We start from the raw sequence: 27,999 nt of genomic DNA on the forward strand, positions 1-27,999 counted from the left end.
ATAATTAAAACAGTTTAATGCTTAAATAAAGACACACAAATCTATGCGGAGATCATTTGACAACATTTTAAACATTTCTTTTATTCATGGCAGCAACAATTTCATATTCTATGGCAGCCATAGTCAAGCATATGCTTAAAAATGCACATATCAACATAGACGAGTACCTTTTAACCAGATGAAGGAAGCGAAAAAAGAAAAAATGTCAACTCAAATGTCTGATTTGGGATTTTTTGACACTGATGACAATGTAGACAAAATAACTTAATGGCATTCTTGTCTATTTTAAAAAAAGATTTGAATATATATGCACTTTATGCCACATGAAGGAGCTGTTACACCATCCAAGGTTTTGTAGTGTTAACAGCTTTTCTGCAAACCTGCTTTATTGTCTTTCCAACAGATCTTTGACAGACGACTTTAAAAATATATACATTTGTGTTTGCTTTACTTGCAAAATAGATGATTAAAGAAATGTACGTTATATTGCTTTTAATTAAAAGAATAAAATTACAAAAAACAAAAAACCCTACACATACCTCAGTTTGATTGTACCCACAGAATGATAAATGGTCTGTTCCTGTTTGACTATGTCTTTTTTCACAGCAGACATTTGGAATTATCACAGTACCAAAAGCACCGCTCCATTCAACTGTCAGTAACTGAACAAACCAAGTCAGAAAATGAAATTCAGGTGTCATTAACTGTATAATTTTCACCTGTGATTTTCTCACTGTGACATGTCAAATTGTCTTTAGTGAAAACAGGCACATTTGACTACCTGCACCTCATTAGCGTTACCCAATCATCACAACACATTATACTTAATACAAGAGGACCAAAGCAAATATTTCTAACTTTGAAAGTGTTTTTTGTTAGAATATATGTTTGACATACGTTTAATTCTACTGTCCCTATTTTGTACAGCAGTATTTACATAGCATACCACAGGTCCACGAGAAACAATGGATAGTATTATTTTGTTTACATAGTATTTGATATGGGCAGTGGCCACCATGACCATGAGCCCAAAGAATGCATTTGTAAGTTAAAAAAATAAAAATATTACAAATTTGGTTGAACCGTAAATAATTTTATCTTACCACTTTCACCAATAAAAGCTAATATCATTGACAATACAATGGTCTTATCAGTCATTACTTTCTCTTATTCGCATTCTTAATATCCTGTCATCCCATTTGAATTATGAAGCAAGCTCCAGTGTGACTACAGTAACAAAGAAGCTGAGACTCCAGGTCCGTGACGCAGAAGCGAAGCAGGTCTTTTGTCACACTGGTCATGAACTGAGAGGGGAGGTGGTTCTTCAGGCTTCTGATCCATCAGTGCTTATGCCTGAATGTGGCCTCCACTTAAAAAAAAAGAAAGTCCAAAGTTAGGAAAGAAGATGTTCAGTTAACCCATAAAGACCAGTCAATTTGTATGACTGGTTTTTATTGGTATTATCATTAAAACTTTGAGTTGTTGACATATGTAAACTGCCATGATGTACTTTATGTTCAGCGCTAATTACCATGTATGCTAACACGTGCCCCAAGAACACAGTAAATATGCAGTTATTATTACTGTCAGTCAGTTAACACGACAACACATCTACTTATTAGACTACTAATGTTAACATACAAACTTTGGACTTTAAGGAAAATTTAGCTTTTTCTACACATTTTGGCCTTTCATCAATATATAAATGACAAGTCACTCAAAACTTTATAAAAACTTGTTGACATCAGACAGTGCACCATGTTGTATTATATATTTTATTATATTGTATTATTGTATTACACTTTGGTTTTTCTTGGTTGTGCCTGATGCTGCTTTTTGTACTTTTGTATGCATGGAGATATTTTCAAAAACAAAGCGGAAAATCACTGTTTTAAAAAAAAATACCCATGTATGTGTATCCGTAAACTAGAAGGATACATTTGTGGAAATGAGTACACTAACTCGTGTGTTTGAAACTTTCATAAATGAAATGCTAGAGTATCTGTGATATGCACAAAGCTTTTTTACTAATACTAATATTTCTGAGGATTTTGTTTTTTACCTTCTTTACACAATTTATGTAAAGAAAACACAATTTCTTAAAATGAAGGCTTGGTCCTTCTCAAGCTGTAAAATCAAACACTAGCAAATAATGCCAAAAAGTCTGATGTGGCAGACTGGAACAATAATTTTGGACCAGGAAAGTTAAAAAAAATTTGGCCACCATGTTTATTCAAATACAAAGTTGATTTAGAAAAATGATACAAACCAATAAGCTTACCTGAAAACTGTTTTTAAAACTGAGAATCACAGCCCACACAGATGTAAAAGGGATACAAAATAATTAGTCTACTCTTTTTATGAGTGTGTGGGAAGCATTCAAGCATCAAGGAAAAGCATGTTAACAGTCAAATTAACACAGAAATTGAACAAAGGCTATAGCAATGTACCTTTAACAAAATAAGTATGTACGATTTGGCAGGTGTTTTTGAGGGACCCGTCGCTGTCCATCTATCCATCCATCCATGCATTCATCCATGCATGGATGAAGATGCCTGAAGCACCTTGTTCAGGAGGCATCCATGAGGCTTCCTAGTCAAATACTCAAACCAGTCCACATCCTTTAGATGTAGAAGAGTAGAATTCCCTCTTGCATGACTTAACTCATCATCCCATCTCTGAGGTTGAGTCCAGCCAACCTTCACAGGAAACTAATTTCCACAGCTTTTATATGCAGTGTCATTCATTCAATCACTACACAAAGATTGTGGCCATGGTTGAACATAGATCAACTGGTAAATTGCTTTCACCTCTTTCTTCACCATAACAGATTACAACCTTTGCATCATTGCTGATGCTGCACCAATCTCTCTGTCAATCCACTCTCCCTTCACATGTGAATTTGGCCTGGAGTACTTCCACTTGGACAAGTAACTCATCTCAGACTTTGAGTGGGTACTCCACCCTTTTCCAGGTGAGAACTGTACCCTTGGGCTTAAAGGTGGTAATTCCCATTCCTGCCACTGCACACACAGCTGAAAATTGCCCCAGTGTAAGCTGATGAAGCCACATGATAAAACCGACATAAACACATCATCCTCAAATGGTAAAGATGAGATCCTGAGGCTGTGATCAAATGCTTTCTCTAGGTCTAAGTCCTTCTCGAGCAGTCTGGCATAGGCCTTCTTTGGAAGGCTGAGAAGTGTGATCCATGCAATCCTCTGGTTACCCTTCTCAAAAAGGAGAGCCGTCACCCCCAGTCTGCCAATCCAGAGCCACAGCCCCAAACACATTTCAGAGACATGTCAACCAAGACAGGCCCACAACACCTAGAGCCTTAATTAATTCCCACTGTTGCCAAAGTGCTTGCTCATAGGGGGTCATATGATTGTTGGGTTTTTCTCTGTATCTATGAAGCGCCTTGAGGCGACTTATGTTGTGATTTGGCGCTATATAAATAAAATTGAATTGAATTCAGTACAAATCTTGTTGGGTGGACAAGATTGGTGTCCATCTGCATACAGGTTTCTGTTCAGTCCCATTACCCACTGCAAAGCTACATTACATTGACTTAGCAATGGTGGTGCAGATTTGATTATCAACCTAAACTATCCCGATCCCACATGCACTTCTGAGCACCTTATGCTAAAACATGGTGTTTGTTACGGACAAACTGTAGTTGGTGCTGTAATTAATAACGATCATTTAAATAACATGAAAAGCCATTTGCAAAAAAAGAAAAAGCAATAAATAGATTTTTAGTCTTACTTAGAATATAAAAGTCTTACTTGTATATTCCTGTGGGGACATCTGAGCACTCATGATATCATTGAAGTGCTTGAGCCAGTCCTGCTGGTCACTTTCTGTCTCGCAAGTAAACAGAAAGCAGCGGTCAGGTGTTTGTATGGTGATACCATATTCAAAGGCACCATTGCAGTGGGTGCCAGCAGGCAAGCCGGAGGAGGCACTGTAACCATAGTTCTTGTTCCCAAGGAAAACTTCACCTTTGGCAAAGGCATCCTTCACGTAGAGAATAAGAGAAAAAGAAGTCAGCTGTATAGACTTGTCATCATGTATATTAGAGTGTTGATTAAGATATACACCCCTTATTTCTTTACATTTTGTTAGGAAAATGGGAAGTAGGTGCAGCAATTTTTTTACATGTGCACAACCATACATTGAAATACAGTATTTAAGGCAAAAACAACTGAGTTTCTACTATTCTAACAAGCTTGAAAGTCAATATTTCTATTCTTTAACAGCCTGAAGTCTCTTAAGAATTCTTAAAGCTTTATTGTAATATCTTTATTTTCACTGCTTTTTGTTCTGTTCTCTGATGAGGCGATTCCACATTGCTTCAGTGTTGAGAACCAAACTTTGTGAGGAGACCAGTCAATGACTAATAATGTTCCTTTGTGCACTGTGCCAAAGAATGCCTTCTTGATAGCCTCATTTACACTGTGACCAGTTTTATTGAGGCTTCATCAAAAAGTAGATGGTTCAGCTGAAAGGCCAGATGCATGTTTCAGGTCCTGTATCAGATCTTGTTTTCTTGCTATTCCTTAACGACATGACTTTCAGATGCTGTTCATCTACTGTAGCTTGCCGCTTCGTCTTTTGTCAGGTTTCCTCAATTTCTTTAAGGACACACTGCACACCTGGTTGAGATATGTCGTGTTTACAACAACTCTTAGTGCAAAAGTACAATATTGTCATGGTCCCCGCACCTCGCCAGCTGACAGCAGTCAGGCGCTTTGTTTTGTTTATTCTCCTCTCTCGCCTCTGCTCTCCCTTTCTCTCTCGTCCTCTCCCACTCTCTCTTTCTCCTGCCGGGGCGGAGCTCAGTATGGGTTCCTGCTCCTGGCCCACGCACCTGGAGATGATCAGCACACCTGCCGCTGATTATGAGAATTGGAGTCCTACTTAAGATGGCGAGTCTGCTCTACTCGTCGCTGGATCGTTGAGCCATCAGCGTCAGTCGTCCTGCACTCTGCAAAGTTTGTTCGTGAGTACGTCTGAACCAGGAGACTAACTGTTTCTCTGTCTGTGTATAGATTTCCCCTGGACCTGTTTTCCCTGTGCACGGTGACTGAGCGTGAGCAAGAGTGATAGAGGAAAGAAGAGGAGCTGTGCGTGGTTGCGAGGGCTGTATGGAAATCTCCCCTCCCTGGACTCCTGCCCCTTTCACTCCCGGACCCTGGAACCCCGGCCCCTTTTCCCCAGACACCGTTGTGTGTGTATATATATTTCACTGTGGAGAACACTGTAAATAAATTCACTTTTGATTTGAAGAAACTTGTGGTCTGCGCCTGAGTCCGCTCCACTAATCGTGACAGAACGATCCAGCCACAACATGGACTCAGCAGACCAGAATACCGTCGGACAGGCACTGGCTGCCCAAGAAGCGGCGCTGACCCGCCACGAACAAATGTTACACCAGCTGCGAGGTGAGATTGCCGCACTAACCCAAGCTGTTTCCCGTTTGACTACACCAGGGGGCGAACAGCCGGGGAATCCCCAGCCAGTTCACCCTGCCCCGCAGGAAACACTCGCAGCGGCCACGGCAGGTCCCTCATCGGCAGCCACTCCATCCTCTGACGGTCCTCTGCCTTCGCCTGAACCCTTTACGGGTGAGACAGAAAAGTGCTCTGGTTTTCTGGCCCAGTGCTCATTGATTTTCCGCGAACAGCGGCGCTTCCATAACAATGACGGGGCGAAGATTGCTTTCTTTGTATAGATGCTACGAGATCGTGCTTTGAAATGGGCCCAGGTGGTACTAAACTCCGACCCGGAGATTTCTTTTGGGAGGTTTGTGGCTAACTTTAAGACTGTGTTTAACCGAGGCTGTGGAGCCGAGGCTCTGGAGCCGAGGCTGCGGCGCTCCGCCTCCTTAACTTCATGCAAGGTAAGCGGAGTATGGCAGACTATTCAATAGACTTTTGGATTTTGGCAGAAGAAACCGGCTGGGGACCGGATGCGCTCAGGAGCACACTGTTAAATAACATCCGTGAGGATCTGAAAGATGAATTGATTATGCGGGACCTTCCCACTGCTTTTGATGAACTGATGTCTTTGTGCATTAAGGTGGACGAGCGGCTACGGGCTCGTCGACAAGCACGGAACTCCAGTTCCCAGGAGGCCGCGGGGCCACGAGGGGCGGAGGCCTCGGCCGATTACCGGTCCTCCTGGACACCAGAGGGCGCCGACGGAGAGGTACAACCCATGCAAATTGGCAGCTCCCACCTAACTGCTGCGGAACGCCAGCGACGCATCACGGCCGGTGAGTGCCTGTATTGTGGTAACAAGGGACACGTGATCGCCTCCTGTCCGTCGCGAGCAAAAGGCCGCGCCCGCCAGTGATGGTAGGAGTACTGGTGGGCGGTTTGAATCAGGATAAATCTCCTCCACGTTTAGCCCTGCCGGCAAAGCTTCAGGTCCACTCTGAGTGTCATTCACTTTCTGTGCTCATTGATTCTGGAGCAGAACAAAATTTCATTGACTCCGAACTAGCAAAATAACTCTATGTGACTGTGGAGTCACTGCCCCACGCCTTACGCATCACGGCTTTATCAGGGCAGCGCCTCCCCGACATCACGCACATCACTGAACCGCTCACCCTCACACTGTCTGGCAATCATTCGGAGGAGATTAGCTTTTTTGTTTTTCACTCCACTCAGATGCCGTTAGTTCTCGGGCATCCCTGGCTCCAGCAACACAACCCCACGATTAATTGGCAGAAAGGAGTCATCATGGGCTGGGGAGAGGAGTGTCATATGACCTGCCTTAAGGCTGCCGTACCTCCTAACAAATCGGTCACCGGCCCAGAGCCACCGCAGTCTTCCGACTTAGCAGATGTGCCGTCTGTTTACCACGATCTTGCTGAGGTGTTTCGGAAGGACCGAGCCCAGTCGCTGCCACCCCATCGGCCCTATGACTGCGCCATAGACCTGCTGCTGGGAGCTCCCTTACCGACCAGCCGCCTCTATAGCCTCTCGCTGCCGGAACGGGAGGCTATGGAGAAATATATAACTGAATCCCTCGCTGCTGGCATCATCCGTGCCTCTTCCTCACCCGTCGCAGCGGGTTTCTTCTTTGTGGAAAAGAAGGATAAGACCCTCCGACCCTGTATTGACTTTCGGGGACTCAATAACATTACAGTCAAGAATAAATATCCACTGCCTCTGCTCACCTCCGCTTTCGAACTTCTCCAGGGCGCCGTCATATTCAGCAAGCTGGACTTGAGAAACGCTTACCACTTGGTTCGGATTCGGGACGGCGATGAATGGAAGACAGCGTTCAATACCCACCTTGGACATTTTGAGTATCTGGTCATGTCGTTCGGCCTCACTAACGCACCTGCAGTATTCCAGGCTCTGGTCAACGATGTTCTAAGGGACTTTATTAACCGATTTGTGTTTGTCTATCTAGACGACATTCTGATCTTCTCTTCTTCCCAGGCTGAACACGAGACCCAGGTCCGGCTGGTACTGCAACGCCTTCTGGAGAACCGGCTGTTCGTCAAAAGCGAGAAATGTGAGTTTCATGTGCCCACGGTTGCCTTCCTAGGGTACATAATCGAGCGTGGAGATCTCTGACCCGACCCTGTGAAAGTCAAGGCTGTTGTGAACTGGCCCGAACCAAACAACCGTCGCCAGTTGCAACGCTTTCTTGGCTTCGCTAACTTCTACAGGAGATTCATACGGGACTTCAGCAGGATTGCCTTACCATTAACCCAGTTAACCTCTCCCAAGCTTGCTTTTCAGTGGAGTAACGCTGCCCAATCAGCCTTTCAGGAGCTCAAGAAACAGTTTGCCTCAGCGCCCATCCTGGTCCAACCTGACACCACTCTTCAGTTCGTGGTAGAGGTCGACGCATCCGACTCAGGGGTGGGGGCCGTTCTTTCCCAACAGAGGGAGGGTAAGATGCACCCTTGTGCCTATTTTTCCCGTCGTCTCACCCCTGCAGAACGTAACTACGATGTGGGTGATCGGGAGCTGCTGGCGATTAAGCTCGCCCTGGAAGAATGGCGACATTGGCTGGAGGGCACCACTCAACCCTTCGTGGTCTGGACCGATCACAAAAACCTGTCCGACAGAGGGCCTCAATTCACTTCTCGGGTCTGGAAAGAGTTCTGCAACTCCCTGGGCGCAAAGGTCAGTCTATCCTCGGGCTATCATCCTCAGAGCAACGGCCAGTCCGAGCGGGCCAACCAAGAACTGGAGACCGCCCTGCGCTGCGTCGCCTCCACCAATCAAACCATCTGGAGTGAGGAGTTGCCGTGGATCGAGTACGCCCATAACAGCTTGACTGCCTCTGCCACCGGCCGGTCTCCATTCGAAGCTTCCTTAGGATATCAGCCTCCTCTTTTTCCGGCTGTGGAAGGTGAGCACTCTGTACCCTCCGTCCAGGCTCATCTGCGCAGGTGCCGCAGAGTTTGGCGGGCAACTCAAGCGGCCCTACTACGCACGAAGGAGAACAACAAACGCATCGCAGACCGGCACCGGACTCCAGCACCTGAATACTCTGTCGGCCAGAAGGTATGGCTCTCTACCCGCTTTGTTCCGGTCAGGACTGAATCCAAGAAACTTACACCCACCTTCATCGGCCCTTTTGAAATCTCCGCCTTGGTCAACCCCGTTTCTGTGAAGTTGAAGCTCCCTCGCAATATGAAAATCCATGATGTTTTCCATGTTTCACAAATCAAACCTGTCCGGTCCAGTCCTCTGTGCCCTCCTTCCAGGCCCCCTCCTCCCGCCCGGCTCGTGGATGGGTTGCCGGCTTACTCCATCACTTGCATAATGGACTCACGGCGCCAGGGGCGTGGCTGTCAGTACCTGGTTGACTGGGAGGGCTATGGCGTGGAGGAACGCTCCTGGGTCCCGCAAGCGGCCGTTCTGGACATGCCCATGCTCCGGGAGTTTCACCGCCTGCATCCGGACAAGCCTGGTGGGTCGCCGGGAGGCTCCCGTTGAGGGGGGGGGGTACTGTCATGGTCCCCGCACCTCGCCAACTGACAGCAGTCAGGCGCTTTGTTTTGTTTATTCTCCTCTCTCGCCTCTGCTCTCCCTTTCTCTCTCGTCCTCTCCCACTCTCTCTTTCTCCTGCCGGGGCGGAGCTCAGTATGGGCTCCTGCTCCTGGCCCACGCACCTGGAGATGATCAGCACACCTGCCGCTGATTATGAGAATTGGAGTCCTACTTAAGATGGCGAGTCTGCTCTACTCGTCGCTGGATCGTTGAGCCATCAGTGTCAGTCATCCTGCACTCTGCAAAGTTTGTTCGTGAGTACGTCTGAACCAGGAGACTAACTGTTTCTCTGTCTGTGTATAGATTTCCCCTGGACCTGTTTTCCCTGTGCACGGTGACTGAGCGTGAGCAAGAGTGATAGAGGAAAGAAGAGGAGCTGTGTGTGGTTGCGAGGGCTGTATGGAAATCTCCCCTCCCTGGACTCCTGCCCCTTTCACTCCCGGACCCTGGAACCCCGGCCCCTTTTCCCCAGACACCGTTGTGTGTGTATATATATTTCACCGTGGAGAACACTGTAAATAAATTCACTTTTGATTTGAAGAAACTTGTGGTCTGCGCCTGAGTCCGCTCCACTAATCGTGACAAATATCATGCTTGTCAAACTGCGTTATCTGTGACATTTTTATGGGTTCAGTTAAAGAAATTGGAAAAAATCTTGTGTTTATGTGACAGGTAAAAGTGACTGAAGAAATGTGGTTCTCTGTAATGAGTGGACACAAAGTTAGTTCATCCTATGAGTTAGGCATTTTTTATGCTTGAATGATTCAAATGTAAGACTCTGATGGTCAGGTACAAAGACTGGCCTGAAAATGAGTGAAAAACTTACCAATGTTCAAAGACACGCTATGAAACACCCTCAGAAAGCCGGAGAACTATTACTCAAGACTAGGGATGGGTACCGGTATCCGGTGCCATGATGGCACCGGTTCTGACATAAACGGTAGTAACCAGACCGAAAAGCAGCGCACATTTTGGTGCTTTGTTTCGGTGCTTTTTTTCCTTGAGATGTCGTACACTTTGGATTCTATCCAATCATTTTACGTTTCCGAGGATAGTAGGCGGGCCCAGGTACGTATGTTCTTTTAGAGCAGAGCTACAGATTAAAAATGCCCAAGGCGAAGTGGTCAAAAGTCTGGCTGTACTTCACAGCAAAAGATGCAAACTCAGAAGCCTGCAACAAGTGCTTTAAGGTGATACTGTGCAAAGGAGGTAACACCTCAAATCTGATTAAACACCTGGGGACGCATAGCGTTTTTTTTAAAAGCCGAGAAATGCGCCGTATTTGATAGCTTGCTGCGAGACCTCACATCGAGCACATCTACTGCGGGTGTGGTGCCTGTTATCAGACCCGGAGTTAGCAACATCCCCCCAAGAATCCGAAGAGTAGAGTCCTGGCCCCTAGCCCTGCCAGTGTAGCAGAAATGATGACGATGATGATGGCAGCAGCAGCCGTTCTTCTCTGCGTGAGTCGCTTAATGTTGTTCGTGTGTAATTTACGTTGAGTAGGCTAACCACGTTATTAAATTAATGCATGTAAGGTGAACTAGCAAACACCGTCGTAGTTACATGCGGCTGTCTTCTTGTTTGATGGCAGATACTCCCTTCACCCTGGCCAAAAAGGCTAAAATGACCAAAGAAAAAGTGGAAAACAGCTAAACATGAGAGGTTTTTGGACAAAGTTTGTGTTTTTTCCATTGTTTAAGCACTGCTTCCAGCCAAGAGTGATACCATATATGCCCTATAGCTGCAGAAAAGGTTAACATTGTTATCTTTTTACAAAAAAACTGTTAAACATGAGAGGTTTTTGGACAAAGCTTGCGTTCTCCATTCTTTAAGCACCGGTTCGAGCACCGTTTAAGCACCGGCACCGTTTCAAAAGTACCGGTTTGGTACTGGTATTGGATAAAACCTAAACGATACCCATCCCTACTCAAGATAATATATAAAGAAACGTGAAGTTACTAAAGATTTTGCACAGTACTATAGGACAATAATCTGCTATCCTATAAACTAAATTATTTATTTTAGTATGTTATTATGATTCCAAATCGAAACGGTTTTAATACTGTGTAACCAAGCATTTGCCTCACAGTAACAATATAAAGTGTAAAACAATGATTATATTTACACCTGGTCACTTTCAAGTGTTTGTGTTGTAGGTTTCAGTGATTCATTTTGGGAGCAACAGTGATAAAGTGGCAATATTTGTTATGTGAAAATGCAAAATTGGAAGAATATTTCAAATTTAGTTTATTTCCTCTTTTTTCTCTTCAAAATAAAAGCTCATTATTATCTGCATGTTTTCTTCATCATCTTCTTTTTTCCTCATCACCTATCTAAGAAAGGGCATTTTGCTTCGCTTTTGTTTTTAAAGCTTTGCATTTACACAAATACAGCCTTTGAATTACGGCATAATGCTTTGAGGAAAGCATGTGGTAGTGGCCAAGGGAGTAAAATGTGCATCTTTCAACTGCAAGACATTCAGTTAATTTGCATATCTTAGCCACTTTAGGAACCCCAAGCCATCACCAGAAGTTTTCTGAAATGAAGCTGACCCTGTTTCAGATGCTTTGTTATGGGATTTAACATCACGATGGCTCTAAAGCACCTGAACTAAAAAGCAGCAAATCATTTCAGCCTCAGTTCAAAGCACTTGAACTGAGGCTGAAATGAGGAAATGTTTAGCATTTTTACTTAAAAAGTGTTTGAAATATGTGATCTTGTGTCAAAGTTTGAGCTTGTAAAATATGGTGGTTTAAAACTACCATGTTTTGCAAAGCTCACACACACACACACACACACACACACACACACACACACACACACACACACACACACACACACACACACTAGATTATCACTAGACTTCCTCTTTCTTTCATCTTCTAGATTTCCTTGTCTCTCTCGGGGTAAGTTGGACAATTCAGTAACTTAGCGTCTATAATTATTACACCTCTCCACTGAACTATTGCATCACCAGCAACACTTAGATAATCTGCTTTGGTTATCTAATGTTTTTAACTCAGACTTGGGCAATCTGAGCTACCCCCTCTTAAGGTCTTTGGCAAAGTCTGTATGATAATAAAATTGTCTGTAATCATTCAGGATTTTCTTAAACAACATCTCAGCATTACTCAACATCAGCTATCTGATAAAATAGGGTGTCTGCACACAGCGTTGTGTGTAGAAGTGTCAGTGTAGCACATTCCAGGCTGCATCAAGGCACCTCTGTGCTCCACAATTTGTGGTCAGAGTGAACCAACCACATGCCTAAAATACAGCAGTCTTTCAGATGTGTGCAGGTCTTTGTAAAGAAGACATACCAGTGGATCTTTGAAGTACATGAGCCGCCTTTGGTCCAGTGTAAACCAGCGTTTCTTGAAACCTTCTGTTTGCTATGTAGACAAAGAGGCAGACGAGTGAGTAAGACAGACAAAGACTGAGAAAGACTGCACAAAGATACAATGCAGCATTGTGCTTTTAAATAAGAAAAGTGAGTCTGTCCCGTTTGTGTAGTCTTGCAAGACCGTAAGTTCCGACACTTCAAAACAAGGTCTTCAAATTTAGTCCGACCAATAGTCTATGATATGCAATATATAAAAATGGAGCTGTTACTCATTGGAGACTAATCATGTCAGCTGTAAACAAATTTGTATCAAATACAACATTTAAATACTGAAAATTGATGGAAACCGTAAGAGCATGCAATGACTGTTTTTATCCCAACTGTGCAGTCTAATTTAACCATTTTGGAGCCTGCTTTCGTATCTGTGATTTAGCCATGAATGTGCGTTAAAGCTGATCTCGAGATTTCAACGGTGATATGAAAGCATTCCTTATTGTTAGGCACTTAACATTGTCAAACAGGTTTCCTCTTGACAACTCCCATCTGAATGTTTATCGCACTTCTCTCATAGCACTCATGTTTAATTTGAAAACTTGTCACGGCTGAAACTTTACACGAGTGCTGCATTTTCAAATCCACTGTGAAAGCAGCTATCGAAGAAAAGCGAAGCACGGCACCTTTGGAGAGTTTACTGAAGTGCACAAGCAGCTTGAGCTCTTTTCAAATAATCAGGACGCTCGGGTCCCCGACTGCTGCCAAACTGTGCTCGTAAAAGTGTTTGATATTGTCATTGTGCTGAACAACTGACTGTTCCCTTCTCATTTTGCAAGCCGACTCCTCCCACAAGGAAGGAAATGAATTATGACATCCATTTAGTAAATCAGCCCAACGCAGCAACTTGGTGCCTTCTTTCATCTCTCAGCCCGACAGACCCAGATTAAACCGAGTGTCTGCGTTTGCATGCCTCTGAATGCAGAGTCGCTCGTTTCGCGGAGGATCAGGTTGCTGTTTCCTGTGCAGGTACTTGTGTCTGAATGATTCCTCTGTGTGACAACAGCTGCCTGTCTGTGCAACCGTGCGTGAGTACGTGCCTGTGTACAAATCCCCTCTTTGCACGTCTGTGTTTCATGTGTGCATTTGACACCTGGGAATTTAGTCCAGCCTCAGCTGGAAGCCCTTCATTCCCTGTCGCACAGATGCAAGTAGGTGCTCTCAGCTGTCACTCAGCCTGTTAGGCAGAGGTGAAAGGCAGACGCGCTGACGGCTGAGCTCGTTAGCCTATTATCCCAGCTCCTATTCAATTAACGATGGGAGAGTGAGAGCTGGGATCACTGGGATCAAGATTTAAAGGAAGGAACTGTGTCTGACTTGTTGAACAGAAAGTTTGTCTCGATCCTGGTTTAGTACTCAAATTTGGCTGAGGTATTTATTTTGCTAAATTCAATAAATAAGGAATTTTAACATTTTTCCCTTTAAGAAGTTATCTATAATAGAGATCTCTTCTAGATTATTTAAACTGAAAATCTTGTTTTAAAGTGGTAACCATCTAGGCACTGCAGTTGCATCATTACTACATGACTACTAAAAGAACACCACCTGACATTTGCCGGCTGTAAATAGGATTTTTACCGAGCCTGCCTCTGTGTTAAGATGTATGCATAGCTCCAGAGGAGGTCGTTTCCTGATTCACCACAACAAATCACCTCCCTCCGTCTCACCCCTATCCCCATCACCCTCATCTGTCACACTAATAATGTCTTTTTTTATTCATTCTGTCTCCTGCACATACCTCCACCTCTTCAGGCTGTCTTCGACTTGCTCTCTACTCTCACAAACATTATAGTCCACGTGGACTCCTACCTGGCCTGATTTGTCAACCTATCCATCATTACTGCAAACACGAAGGGGCTCAGAGATTATCCCTGATGTAATCCCACTCCTACCTTTAACCCATCTGTCACTCCTACTGTCCTGTGCTGTCCTCACACATGTCCTGCACCAGCCTAACAAGCCTCTCTGCTACTCCTGACTTCCTCATGCAGTAGAAGTTCCTCTCTTGGGACCTTCATAGCACATCATCACATGCTTTCTCTAGATTCCAGGAGAGGTCTGGTTATCAGCAATAAATGATGGCTGGATAGCAATGACAAATCTGAAGCCATTTTAAAGACAGATTTAGGGAAGTCCCACACTTGGTCATCAGAGTGTGACATTATGACCATAAGGAGTGCTTCCCAAACCTTCCTATGTGAGGAGGTGGGACTGAGAGTATTCTCGCTATTGCAGAGACAGATGCATTAGGGCGCCTACATAACCTTGTCTGTATCTCTGGCAAAATGGCAGGCTTGCTGATTATGGCTCAGAGAAATGTATATAATTTGTAGGCTGATGTAATGGTATAAAGCACAGTTCCTACTACCTACTTGAGAGCTATTAACAAGTAAAGTACAGTGGATTTAATGTAAATTATTAACCGGGTCTATTGACCCACTGTTGAGACAAAAACTGCAAGCATGTGGTTAAAAAAATAAGAAACAGCAGACACCACCAACACCAAGTATACAGCTCTTCCTTATTTTTAAGTGTATTTAGCAAAATTTGCTTTTATTCTTTTGTTGTTCTTGTTTTTTTTAATGAATTGTAAGGTTTTTTTCAGTATCTCCAAATCTACATTTTTTGACTTGTGGAAAATATCCCCGTGTGTTTGAGACTGCCACTGTAAGGGTCAGTGGCTGCATTGAGAAATAGAAGGAAATGGAAAGGCTAAATAAAGCAAAAAGAGGTATGAATCCATAAATGTGTACTTACCCTGGGACCTGTCTTTTCCATATATCCTTCCTTGATAAAGTTTCGGGTAAGTCTGGGTACCAGCTAAGAGCAACAAGCAAAAAGAAAAAACAATGGGATTAAAAATAAAGAATATTATAAGAATATTATTGTTTTAGTGTAATGGAGTTCTACACTTCAGACATAATATTCACGAGCCTACCTATTAAAAGAAACCTAAAAACAATGTAAATATTTATTTTAAGGTAGGTGGGCGTGCATGTGTGTGTTTACCTCAGCATCGGTTGCCCCGGGAAAGGCCACCTTTAGATAGTGAAGCTGAACAGCACGAATTGAATTAAACCAGTCTACAATCTCCTGAAAGGTTAGAGCAGGGGTGTCAAACTCAAATACACAGTGGGCCAAAATTAAAAACTGGAACAAAGTCGCGGGCTAACGTTAATATTTATTGAAATATATTTATTCCTCCAGATATAAGAATGAATCTTTTCTTATGGACTCAAACACGTTTTGCTGAAAAACTGAATATGGAACAAGCAAAGCTTAATACTAAACAATATATATATTAGCTGTATAATACCAGTAGGCCAGCTCTAATAGTAATTTGGTATGGCTTCGCGGGCCAAATGTAATTAGGCTGCGGGCCAAATTTGGCCCACGGGCCAGAGTTTGACACCTATGGGTTAGAGGATAAAAAAGACAGTATTTAGTTCTTACTCTATTTTTCTTGTCGTTGTCATTTAGAAAAGAGGAGGTACATTTTTTTATTTTTTGGACCAAATTATAGGAAAATCCAGGAACAGTTAAAGCCAAAAATGTTAACCTCACTGACTAAAGGATGATTATCGCCCTCATTATGACATGAAATGGTTTGTCAAATCCAGTTTTGAAGCCTCTACTTTGAGATTTTGCCTTTTTGATGTGTTGAGTCAAAAGTGAACAAGTCTGAACCAGAGTGTGAGGGGCAAGTGTTTAGCTAATGCTTGCAAGCTTTGTTAGCACCTATCCATTTGTTAAGTCTAATGTCATCAACAATTTCTGGGTCCAATGCTAACTCTGGCAGTAAGAAGCTAGCAGGTGGTTACCTAGCTAGTTTTAACCTAAAGATGATATACCATGTTATGACTGAACTATTTCTAAAGAAAAAAAAACCCCCACAAAACCCCCTTAAAACCTATGGCTCTGCTTTCACTTTGGACATAAGCAAAGAAGACTAAATACCAGCAATGTTTGGAGGATTAGTGAAGTTGGGCTTGTTGGCATATAATCTAAGCTACAACATGCTAAAAAGATGAAAGCCTCTTTAGCTGAACTGAACAGATGTCTGTCTGTTAGTACAATAACTGTAACTGCATTAAAATTATCCAAAATACACCAACTCAGCACAAATAGTTCAGTTTAGCGACAGTTAGCATATATAATAGCTAGTAGGTAGCTACTGGCTGTGTGAATCTACCTGTTAGCCAAAACCCAAATGAAACAGCTTAGTTATATAAAACATAGTTGTGACATGTGTACACTTGTTATTATGAGGAATAAAAGCACTATAAGGTTTTATAGCTGTAGAGAAATCAGTAAAACACTTCAGGAAAGCACACTGAAGACAGTTTTACTAGCATTTACCTGTTTACCACTGTTTACCACGTGGATTTTCCTTCTTTGGACTTTGTATCATTATTATTTTCAATTTTTATCTTTTATATGTTTTCATATATAAATATATATATGAGTAATATATGAGTTTTCTTATGCCAAAATGTGCAATAGTATTTATAGACTGGAACAATGACTTTCCAAATCAGAGGGGATTTTATGATAGTAATGTGATTTTGCAGGAGACTCGAGTATGCTACAAATAACTCCTCGGCCTGATGGCAGTTCTGAACTGCTCCATATGTTTCAATGTGGTCTGAGTGACACAGAATAATGGATGCCGTGCTTGAATGTCATCTGCTAATGGATTCCGTCAGCCTGCACAAATTGGTACAGATGGTTTTGTAAAGGTTTGGAGACTCTCCCCCGATGACAAGAGCCAGGTAGTTTCGAACACGTCTGTCTCTTAATGTGACAGATGACAAATATCTGATACCACCTTCTGCTGTTTAAATTAGTGGACAGTCAAGAATACACAAAAAAGCTTTAGATTTTCTGTAAGAAACGTATTGTATTCATTCAGTCCGAGAGATTCACACTGCTTTAGTGCAAAAGTCCTCCTTATTTCTCCTTAGGACTTTTACTACACGCTGATTGATTATAAACCAGCGATTACAGAAATGCAGACCTTGCCATTGTCATGGTAGACAAACATATTTCGGGTGCTGTAGTCTTTGAGGTAAGTAATCTGCAGGCCGTTGGTGTTTCCTATCTTCTCTGGCTGGAAGGTTGCATTGATGCTGTCCACCTTTATCACTGCTTTGGGCTCCTTAGCCTGCAGGAAACAAGAGGGAAATGACTGTGTATTTGTATGAAATGCAGCAGTTTGCATAGATAGATAGATCTCATAATAAGCCATGGTTAGAGCTGTTTGACCTATTATTTCTACATGTTTTATGTTGTTTAACATAATAATTAACATGATTAATTGAAATATAAGATTTTCTAACCAAGGCTGTTGTTACATGTTCCTGCTATATGTGTAAAAATATGCCTAATGCATCTTGTGGACACACTCTGATAAATTACTACAGTGAAATGAATTTGGGATTCAGGGGGTGAAGTGCTACAAAAAAGTGTTGCTATCTCAAATCATAAATATATAGAGCACATGAAAATCCACTCTTGTTAATCATGTTTTATAGAAAAGGCCTCAGAGATTCCAAAAAGAAATAATCCTGCAATTTTCTTTTGTGGTCTTCAATGAATAAACATTTCTCTCTGGGACAATCACACTTTTACGGTTTTGAACAGGCGTGGTAATAAAAAAATAACTTTTTTTCATCACTGCTTAACCAGAAAAAATGTATATTGATGCAGTGAGTATCTGATTGGCATCACGCCCTAAGCCTGTATTTTGTGTTGTGTCACTGCATTCAAAGCTATTATCTACACATCGGTCCGCATCACTGATAACCATCATCTCTAAGACCGACACTAATCCCAGCAAACATGTTTGTGGATGCTGTGCTTTAATCTTCCCTGACTTGAATTTAGATGGGCATCTTTAGAAGCTGAATCTATGTCTGTTCTTTTGTCCTTGCCTTTCACAAAGAACAAATACAGCTATGGTTATTTATGAAAGATTTGACAGTTGATGACAATTTCCCCACTTGGTTTGGATTTTGCCTCTTGAGCATGATAAATCAGCAAGAAATGTGAAACTGGCTGAGGAGCAGCCAGTTGGAGCTGTACATTTTGCATACCTCAAGCTTTTCCTGAGTTCCAACCAACCTAACAGCATAGAAAATCTAAAAAGAAATCTAATGACACTTTTACCTTTACTACTTCTCACACTGCATGAGATTTGTTTTTTAATTGTTTGCTATAGCATATTCAGCATGGCACCTACTTTCCCCCCAAAAAATATATTATTCCCTCTTCCCCTGAGCTGGTTTACTGTGACAAACAAAGTGCTCCCAGTGCTTCAAGGCCTAATTGGTTTGGGTGGTGTACAGCTTAGTGAATCAGCCACACTGACAGAGAGGACAGACTGTTGGTTAAGCTTGTCTGAGCACGCTTGAATGCAGCAGAGGGTGCCAGTACTTATTTTGCTCTCTCTTGGTAGGTATACATAATTAATAAGAGTGTGTATAACAAAATACTGCATTATACATCACAGGGGGGCTGTCTGCATGATACTATGCCTTTGTCTTTAAGGTCTGCTCCAAAGAAGGTGTTTGTGTTGTGTTATTATGAATGGGAATTGGTACCTGCAAGAGCCTTGCCATAAAAAATTCTTACATCATATTTGGTGAAATACTTCAGAGTCCCCTCCCTCTCTGAAAGGACAAATCGTCTGCTGAGGAACTGCCCGTTGTCCCGACCTCTCTTCATCAACATGCCATCTCTTATTCCTGCAGGAAGCCAACAAGGTCAATCATGAATTTGAATGTGTTATAACACAGAGACGGTTTGTGTCATTATACACCTGTGCACTCACTTTCTTCATAAGAGAAGTTTCCAGGCTCAGAGAACTCCCTCCTTTGGTACTTTGCTCGTATCCACTGCTCCCTCAACACCCTGAGCACACAGATGAAGTGTAAACAGAACTAGCTTGCAAAGCTTGTGCTTGTGCAATAAAAGCACACTAATAGTCCTGTGTATTTTGTGAACAGTAAACACAACACCAAAAATGAAAACCAATTCAGATACACGAGAGACTCACAAAACAGTCCTTTTTAATATTCCTACTTTATGTGAACTGCATGCCTAAACAGTGACATTTAAAGTCTTTAGAAAGATGAGTCTGGCAGCATCTTCTTTCAGCTTGTTAAATTGCAACTATCCTGCAGTTATAAAGAAATTACATGCAGATTGTTGCCTTTGCAAGTAGCATTGCACCTGCTGCGTTGGGCTGATAGACATGAACAGACACACTCCTGAGTGAAAAGATCAGTCCTGGTCTGACTGTAATTTACTGCATCAGTGTCAATTAGAACTTGGATATGCTACTTTAAGATGTACAGCAACACTGAGCAGGTTAAAGCATCCTAAAAATCTCCAAATGAATACATAAAAGGATATCGGCAAAATGTTAGCATTTTCCATTAGCAAAATGCTAAGGCCAAATATTGAGGATCATTTTACTCATAAATCATAGAAAGCTATCGAAGGCTTCAGTCACACCAGAGTCAAAATAGGACAGCAACCTCCACAGCTGGGAATGATTGTGAGTACTTGCAGCTGCCAACTGAGCGCCCAAAACATGAGGCTGCAGGGCTTCAACCACTGAGCAAACATTTGTGGTTACAGGGACCTGATTTCCAGCCTGTTTCAGTCAGTCTCAGACTGATTACAGTCACTGTCAGATAGGTCTGCAATTAATTGCTATCTAATTTAAAAACAATAAAAGCAATAATGTGTGTGATAGTTCCCACTAGGAGTGTTTATTTATTTGGCATTAGAATGAGTTATCAGAAAGGATGTGCAATCGGCACGCCTGGATGGCTCAACGTTGTGAGCGCAGTGCCAAAACCTTTACTCTGTAATCACTCTGAGTGTTTGACACAAGCCCCACATATTCCAAAAACAATAATACCAGGATGTTTATTGAAACACAGCAGAATCGAAATGAAGTTAACGCTGTGTCTGAGGGAGGAGGACAATCCCGACAAAAGATGCATACAAGAATACAGCCTGTTTTCCTTTCCACAGTGAGCAGAGATGCCGGTATTTCAGGCTTTTAATCACATTTTTACAGAGATTAGTACATAATGAAAACATCTCCCCATCTTTTCTCAACGCAAACACAGAGCAACATTCATCTTTCTTTCAATTCCCTTGAAAGGTGCATATTACACAATATATGTTTGTAGCTATTAATGGGTCTGTGTTAGTGTGCTACAATAATGTGTAAATGTTGCAATATGTTAGGGGTGGTTAAATTCATATGTGTAGCATTCGAGTAATCTCGATATAGGGAATGGGACATCGTGTTATATTTGCAACAGCAGATATTTGGAGTTTGAAAACTAACAAATATGTGAAAATAGCTCTGTAACATGTTTTACAACATCATGGTCCACAGTGAATGATGGCCAGTTTAGGGTTTAGCGTTTCACTCAGGAGCGTGGCTGTTCCTCTCTATCAGCCCATCACAGTGCCTGCCTAGACTATGGGATGTGAGACATCAGCCCCATTGCATATTTATACTTGAAAGAAAAATGGTGCAATACTTGGCTCCATTTTGAGCACCAAATTTACAATTCCCTAGGCAGATATCTGGTTATTATTTAAATAAACTAGCTGCATGTGTTTGTTTATAAATGTATAAATTTGCCCAGCTTAAATCTGGCACAGCCTGTGGCTGAGAAAGTCACACATGAGCGTGGATAACCACTGACGACGACTCCATACCGGCTCGCGCTACTGACTGTAGATATAGATGCCAACAGAATTCGAACAGAAGGCAACACATTTTTTCTTAGTTAATTGCAGAATAATTGCGAACAGAATGTAAGTGCCAAGTTGACCAGTTCCCTTAAAAACTAGCAGACTAACTCCATTTTATTGCCATGTTATTCCAGTTTCACCGTCATCTTGACCCACCAAAGTCAGTTTGACGACAGCAACTGACTATGAGTGGTCTCAGACTTGGACTCCATCTTTAAAGCAACATTTCAAAGGCAAGGAGACTGCAAGAGTTTCAGTAATTTGGTCACAGATTGGTCTCCAGCTGCTATCTTCCACTATACTCTAAATGATAGGGCTGCACGATTAATCGTTAGAAAATCGCGATCTTGATTCATACTTATGTGCGATCTCATTTCCAAATGACAACGATTTAAAAAAAAAAAAAAAAAAAAGACGACGACGATTGTACCGCATTTTGATCCGGGACGTAATCTGCATGAAAACAAGCGCTCACTCTTCCTGCTCAACAAATGACAAGGGCGGAGCCTTATACCACGTGATACAGAAGCTGTGCCGTGTGATGCTAAAATTAGCAGGGAAAAAACAACGGAGAGCACGTCAGGGATGACGAGAAAGTGACTGGAGAAAATCCGTCCCGGTCAACCACCCAAACATCAATAACGGGAACCTTATACAGCGCTTCCCTATACACGTCGAACTTCCGCAGGCACAAAGAAATTACGGAGGCTATCACTTATCACCTGACCAAAGATATGGCTCCCATCAACACTGTGCAAAACGAGGGATTTAGGAAAATGATCAACACCCTAGACAAACGCTACACAGTGCCGCCCCGCAACTATTTTTCTATTGTTGCACTACCTGCTCTATACACGCAGCGTCGAGCAACAGTGGAGACGGAATCTCAAGCAGTACAACATTTTGCGGCAACAACAAAACGTGAGACATTTGTTGTTTTTATGTTTATTTATTGTTTTTATGTTCAGTCTCAACTGTTACGAAGTTGATGTGCAGTTAATAAGTGCAATAAATATTTATACTGGAAAAGAAAATCGTGAGAGAATCGTGATCTCAATTCTAAGCAAAAAAATCGTGAGTCTCATTTTATGCAAAATCGTGCAGCCCTACTAAATGACATAATGAATTTGCAAAGATCCCACTGTCAAAGGATACCCATGAAGAACTAAGCACTGTAACATTAGAATCACAGAAGAAAACATATGTAAACGCAGGCGTCTTAAAGATAGCAGCAAAAAGAGTAGAAATAATTTACCACCTCTTTAAGAGATATTGTCTGTGTTAGGCTGAGGACAGAGCAATATTTTGGTCAAGAGTAACTGATTCACAGCAGAAAGCCGACAAAAACATAACACAGCCAAAGGTAAATAAAAGTATTGATGCAACTACCATAATAATAAATAATAATAATAAAGCATAATAACTTTATTACATTAATGCAGTGCTGACTGAAACAATTACACAATTCACCAAAACAGATCAAATGGATTTAGACTCTCCACCTACTTTTATTCTATGCTAATAAAAATAAATGCTGTTAGGATTCTCTGTATCCTGTGGATCACTGCAGAGCAAAGGCTAGATTAGATAATTACAACCGGTCCAAGAAATAAATCAATTTAACCCCGTATATGTCGTAGGAAAATGACTCAACAGGGTCAAACTAAAGGCTGAATATCTGGCCTAAGTTTTATACATAAGCTAAGTACTGAACTTACTTCAAAACACACACAGTGCAAAGATTTGTGCCCTGGAAGAGTCAAAGCCCAGACTGGAGTCCTAATTCTATTGTGTGAGATGACTTGAAGAGGCAAACTTTTTACAGGCACACCCTCAACTTGGCCAAGCTTGAGCAAATCAATCAGGTAGAAAAGTTTAAAAAAAAGAAAGAAAAGAAAACCCTCAACAAACATCTCCAAGAGCTCCTGTAGATTTCAGCCACAGGAAGTGAATAGCTGTTCACTTTACACTGAAAGATTTCAAAGCTGAGAGTGTGGGGATAAAGTGCAACGTAACAACACGTCAGCTTTGCAGGGAAATGAGAACATGGATGTAAACAGTCAGCTCTATGTAAAAGTATTTATTGGGAGGAACCGTTTAAACTGTGTAATTATCAAGTTTATTGCGTCCAATCACGGGCGAGTGTTTTGAGCATATCAGTGTTCCCCTTCTAGTCAATTATAGTTAATTAATTATAGTTAATACTTATAGTTTGGCTGGAAAACAGGAGATTTTTCTTTAAAGAAAAAAAACACACTTAGGTCTAAAAAATAACTCATTGCATGCACATTTTTTCCAAAAACCTGTCCAAAATAAGTTATGTAAGTGTGACATATGTGTTACTATGGTTACTCACTGGCAGTCCTTGTGGGTTGGTTTGTAGTAATAGACTGGAACAGCGGCCTCATATTTGCTCTTCATGAGCTCATTGCCATTCTGTGCCATGAACTATGAAAACACACACACATACACATACATGACATAGACATATTATTTGAGGATGAATGACATCTTGGCAGAGCTATAGACAGTTTTACAGCTAAAGGACACATTTTCTCATCTCCTCAGCAGAAGCATTGAATTCCTAGAATAAATCTTCACTGATGTTACTGGGAACCGATTTCAGTTATGGGAAGATGACAGATGTGGCAACTATTTTAAGATAAAGATGTTCAGAGAACCCACATCCTTAATTATCTGATTTCCATGAATCCAGTATAAAAATGTTGTGGGCAAGAATGCAGTGTTTTGACATTCCCGAGGACTGATTTATCATAGTGATTTATAATAAAGCATTTTGAAGCAAAATTCTTGAAGCTAATTTTTTGTCTATTTAAAAATGTGGTTTTTGGTCGTCTAAGTTTGTGAAATGTGTATGTTAGATTCTTCTCAAAGTGAAAAGCCCACAGGTGAGCCCATCAAAGACTTGTGGCATCATACCTGATCTGGAGGCCAAAGCTTCTCTAAGAAAAAAGACTACACAGGTAAGTTCACCTTACTTCACAATGGGCATCGACCTAGCTCTGACAAAAAACATGACTGGTTTCCATTAAGGATTACAAATAACTGCACAAACAGTGTAAATAAAACCCTCAATTGCTCATTTTAAAAGGTGATATCTTGGTTGGTATGATCAAAAATCACTGTATCATTATTAAGATCGTTTCAGGATACATGGAGATATACATGGGGGGAAAAAAACCACGAGCACAAAACAAAAAACAACAAATAATGTATAATTAGGCTCTGGTCTAAGCATATAAGGAATAAGGAAACCACTTGGTAACTTTCGTTTCTTGAGAACAGGTGGTTAACCAGCCGTGGCTGGAGGAAAACAAGTAAAAAGAACCTCCAACTCATGGTCCTCCCAGCGGGACAGGGTCAGCGACTTGACCTTGCTGATGTCAGGAATGTTGCGGTGAATTCCAGAGCAGGCCAGGCAGATGAACACTCCCAGGGTGCAGGAGCCCCAATTAGGGTCTGCAGAGAGACAAATGGAGAGAACAGTTACAGTATGGTAGGGCACTACCTTTGTCAGACACAACAGACCGAATCTGAAGCTTAATCAGATATAAGAAAAGAGACAGTATGTCTATATTTGATAGGCTGGATTCACACAGCATCACTGCTCTTTTGTTTGTTTTCTGCATGGGCTTTTTTAAATGACTTGTATGACGTCTTGACTAGCTGTCTGTCAATTTTTCCAACCAATATATTTACTGAAAAATGAATAGAAGCCTTAAGGCTAGTAAAAAACAAACCAGTAGTGTCCAAAATGCACATTATTCTTACATTTTGAAAGCTAAATTTAAAAAAATATTTATTTTAAAAATCCAGGTTAACGTCTTTAAGTTGTCTTCTGTGGAGTGTTTTCATACATGATTTTCATTCTTCCAGCTTGATAATTTATGTTTTATCTCCTTGAGATTTAAACGTAGCAAACAACTTTTAATGCATCACTGCTTAATAGCATAAGAAGATGTGGCTTCCTTTTCATTTTTGTTGTGACAGAGATTCTCAGTATGCCAATGTGTAACAGTAATTTAAAGATTAACATAGCCACTGTGATGTCACCCTGAAAATCTATGGACATTTGAAGCCCCAGTGTTGGTGTTTTAGCCTTGCCATGTAGTTTTTTGGGGGGTTTTGGGACAAGAAATAATCTAATTTGGGGGCGCTAAGTTAGCTAATGCTAGCAGACTTTGATTAGCAAGCTTCTAAGTATATGTGTGCTTTTCACAGGTACACACATCTACCTAAGTAACAGACAAATAAATAAATAAATAAATCAAAAAGCACCAAATATAGATGTAAGGTTCAGTTCAGTGACTCAGATTAGCAGAGGTAAAGCCTAGCAGCCAGCTATTAGCTACAAGAGCCTGTGTCAGCATCCACTTCTCAATGTGGCCACTCTTCAACTTAATCATTAAGAAAATCTAAATATGTGAGCTATTAAAAATAAATAAATAGAATTTGCCACCTTAAATTTGTTAGGAAAGAAAATTTACAGACCCAAACAATCCTTTCTTTTGTGCCAGACTGTAGACATTGTTTTACAGTCATATTTGGCTCTTTAAATACTGTAAATTTAGGCACTTTAAACATAGGCGTCTATGTGACGTAAACTCTGCAAATATCAGCCAACACCTGTTGCAAGACCTGGTAGACAGCTGACAGCTGGAAAATTTGAACATATAACAAACCACTTATCACTACAACATGCCTCACACTTAAGGCTCACACTAAACAGGAGAAAGCATTTTGTCCAAATCAATACAAGCCTTATGTTGGCAAGCATATTGAAATCTCTGAGCTTCCAACCAGATCAATGGTACAAAGCGACAAGCCTGAAACCTATAAGGGCAATTTATCTGCCTCACCTCTAAACTCAAAGATACGAGAAACATTTTCTTTGCTCTGGCCACACCTGTCTTATCTTTCTGAGAACCATTTCCTAGTAACCAGCGCAAGGGGGGCTTGGTCTTATCAGTATAAATCACAGATGTCTGAGCAATGAGAGCAGTGTTTAATTTCCCAACCGTAGAAGGCAGATTGGAATACAATGTGCCTGGCTGGTTAATACTCATGCCTAATTTTTTGCAATGTTTCACAATGGGCAGACACAGCAGAGTAAAACGAAACCAGCCCACGTGCGCACGGGGCATCAGAAACATAAAGGGATTCCCTTTAGTCTCTAAAAATGAGGACACATAGTAAATATGCTTGAACGTAGCCAGAGCCGATGCTGGGAATCGGTAAAACCTGTCTTTGAGCAAGGAAGTTCCTCTCCAGCAATGCATGCCTGGCTTCTCAATAGTTTCTTTTTTTCATTATACAAAGATTAGGAAGCGAGACATGTAAATCTCTCTTACATGTCTCCAGGGCATACATTCAGTGATTATTTTGTTTTTTTTCCCTTCTGATGTACTGAAACACATTATGTGATGTGCATGATGGCTCTCAGCATACTGTAACACATACAAAATGTAGTGCCAGCATGTTTGGGCAAAAATAACTTTATGCCATTTTAACTGCCACAGCAGGTTATTCCTTCACACATGGATAGCTTGTATAACCTAAACTACCTCTCCACATTCCACACACTGACTAGATAATCTGTCAATCATGGAAGATGGCCTTACAGGCCTTCAGTTTCTCATTGTTTTCTCATAGATACCTTTATATTTGCATCATCCAAAGGCAGAGGCCAGAGGTAATTATTTACCTACATTGTCTGCTGATCATTTCTTTTCACAAATAATCAGTCTAAAAAATATATTTAACAAAGAAAAGTCAATTACAACAGCCCAAAAGAAAACTTATTGTTATTATTATCATTAACTATCTACACATCTTATATACAGATATGGCCTCTTTATAATGGAGTTCCCCATATGTCCCCATTGTGTAAATAGTTTCTATTAAAAAACCTATAACCAACTAAAACAAAAAAGATCACGAAGAAGACCTCCACTGCTCAGCTCGAGTGGATAAGGGTGTGTTCAGGCCCTTGTACTGCATGTCGAGACATGATCAGCGCTGAACTTCTCTTCTCTTGGCTCCACCACATCACTTCACTGCTTCAGCTGCTATCTTCTACACCTTCAGGGAAACTCCTCCCTCCGTTCCTAACTCACCTTGTTACACTTACAGTCAGAACAGCGCCAAGCATGCCTGGAACCCTTTGAAATATGTTAAAGGTCTAAGCAAGCATTTAATCCTATGCCGTAGTGACTGTAGCATAAAACGAAGGAGACATTAAGGTGCACTTTAATAAACGGCTTTACCAGCAACGTTATCATAGATCCCGCATAGTCTGACTTTCCACTTTCATAGCTAATAAAGGCTTCTTTGTTTTTTTCCAACCTACCTGGTGCGCCACAGTCTGCGCAGGCGTCATTTCCAGGCTTCTGCAGGATCTCTCTGAAAGCTCGGGTCGATCTTTCATTTGCGGACATTTCAGCGAGCTGATCTGTTATTCCTCCGCTTTCCGAGAGCGGTAGAGACTGGGATGGGGCGGCGAATAGCCAAAAAAACAGGGAAAGGTGTGTCTGCTTGGGTTTCACTCCCCTACTTGGGGTGCGGACAAGTCCGCACAGGTGGCCTCCTCAGCGCAGAGGTATGCCTCGCATTGAAGGGGATGAAAAAAGAAAAGAAAGAACGTGAACTTCAATGTCCTTCACAAAGTTTCCACAGCAAAAAGTCCCAGTATCTCTCTTTCTTTGCTGAGCCCAAAGCCCACTAGTGGCACTCTTCAGGTGCGTCTTTAGTCTGGGACTGGCCGAGGGGAGC

The 27,999-nt window shown here is 41.7% G+C and overlaps 1 protein-coding gene across 1 annotated transcript; it reads right to left on the reverse strand.

Annotated features, from left to right (window-relative positions):
* Positions 1-60: 60 nt before the first annotated feature.
* On the reverse strand, positions 61-27,999 carry zgc:92360 (uncharacterized protein LOC436988 homolog). The gene is made up of 11 exons (XM_040003937.1): positions 27,578-27,999; positions 24,557-24,687; positions 23,564-23,655; positions 19,256-19,335; positions 19,057-19,169; positions 17,441-17,587; positions 15,433-15,516; positions 15,181-15,243; positions 12,350-12,421; positions 3,789-4,020; positions 61-1,369 (listed from the first exon to the last, which is right to left on the reverse strand). Exons 1-11 carry the CDS (start codon positions 27,663-27,665, stop codon positions 1,341-1,343), a joined length of 1,131 nt encoding a protein of 376 aa, XP_039859871.1. The 5' UTR covers positions 27,666-27,999; the 3' UTR covers positions 61-1,340.

This window comes from Simochromis diagramma, unplaced genomic scaffold (assembly GCF_900408965.1).
Source record: "Simochromis diagramma unplaced genomic scaffold, fSimDia1.1 OVJJ01000325.1, whole genome shotgun sequence".
Lineage (NCBI taxonomy): Eukaryota > Metazoa > Chordata > Actinopteri > Cichliformes > Cichlidae > Simochromis > Simochromis diagramma.

Coding starts and splice junctions, on each gene's coding strand:
- zgc:92360 (XM_040003937.1), bottom strand. CDS start 27,665: ATGTCCGCAAATGAAAGATCGACCCGAGCTTTCAGAGAGATCCTGCAG. Junction 4,021..12,349: donor TGTACTTCAAAGATCCACTG/GTATGTCTTCTT, acceptor CTCTACGTGAAG/GATGCCTTTGCCAAAGGTGA. Junction 1,370..3,788: donor GTCCCCACAGGAATATACAA/GTAAGACTTTTA, acceptor TTTTTTTTTAAG/TGGAGGCCACATTCAGGCAT.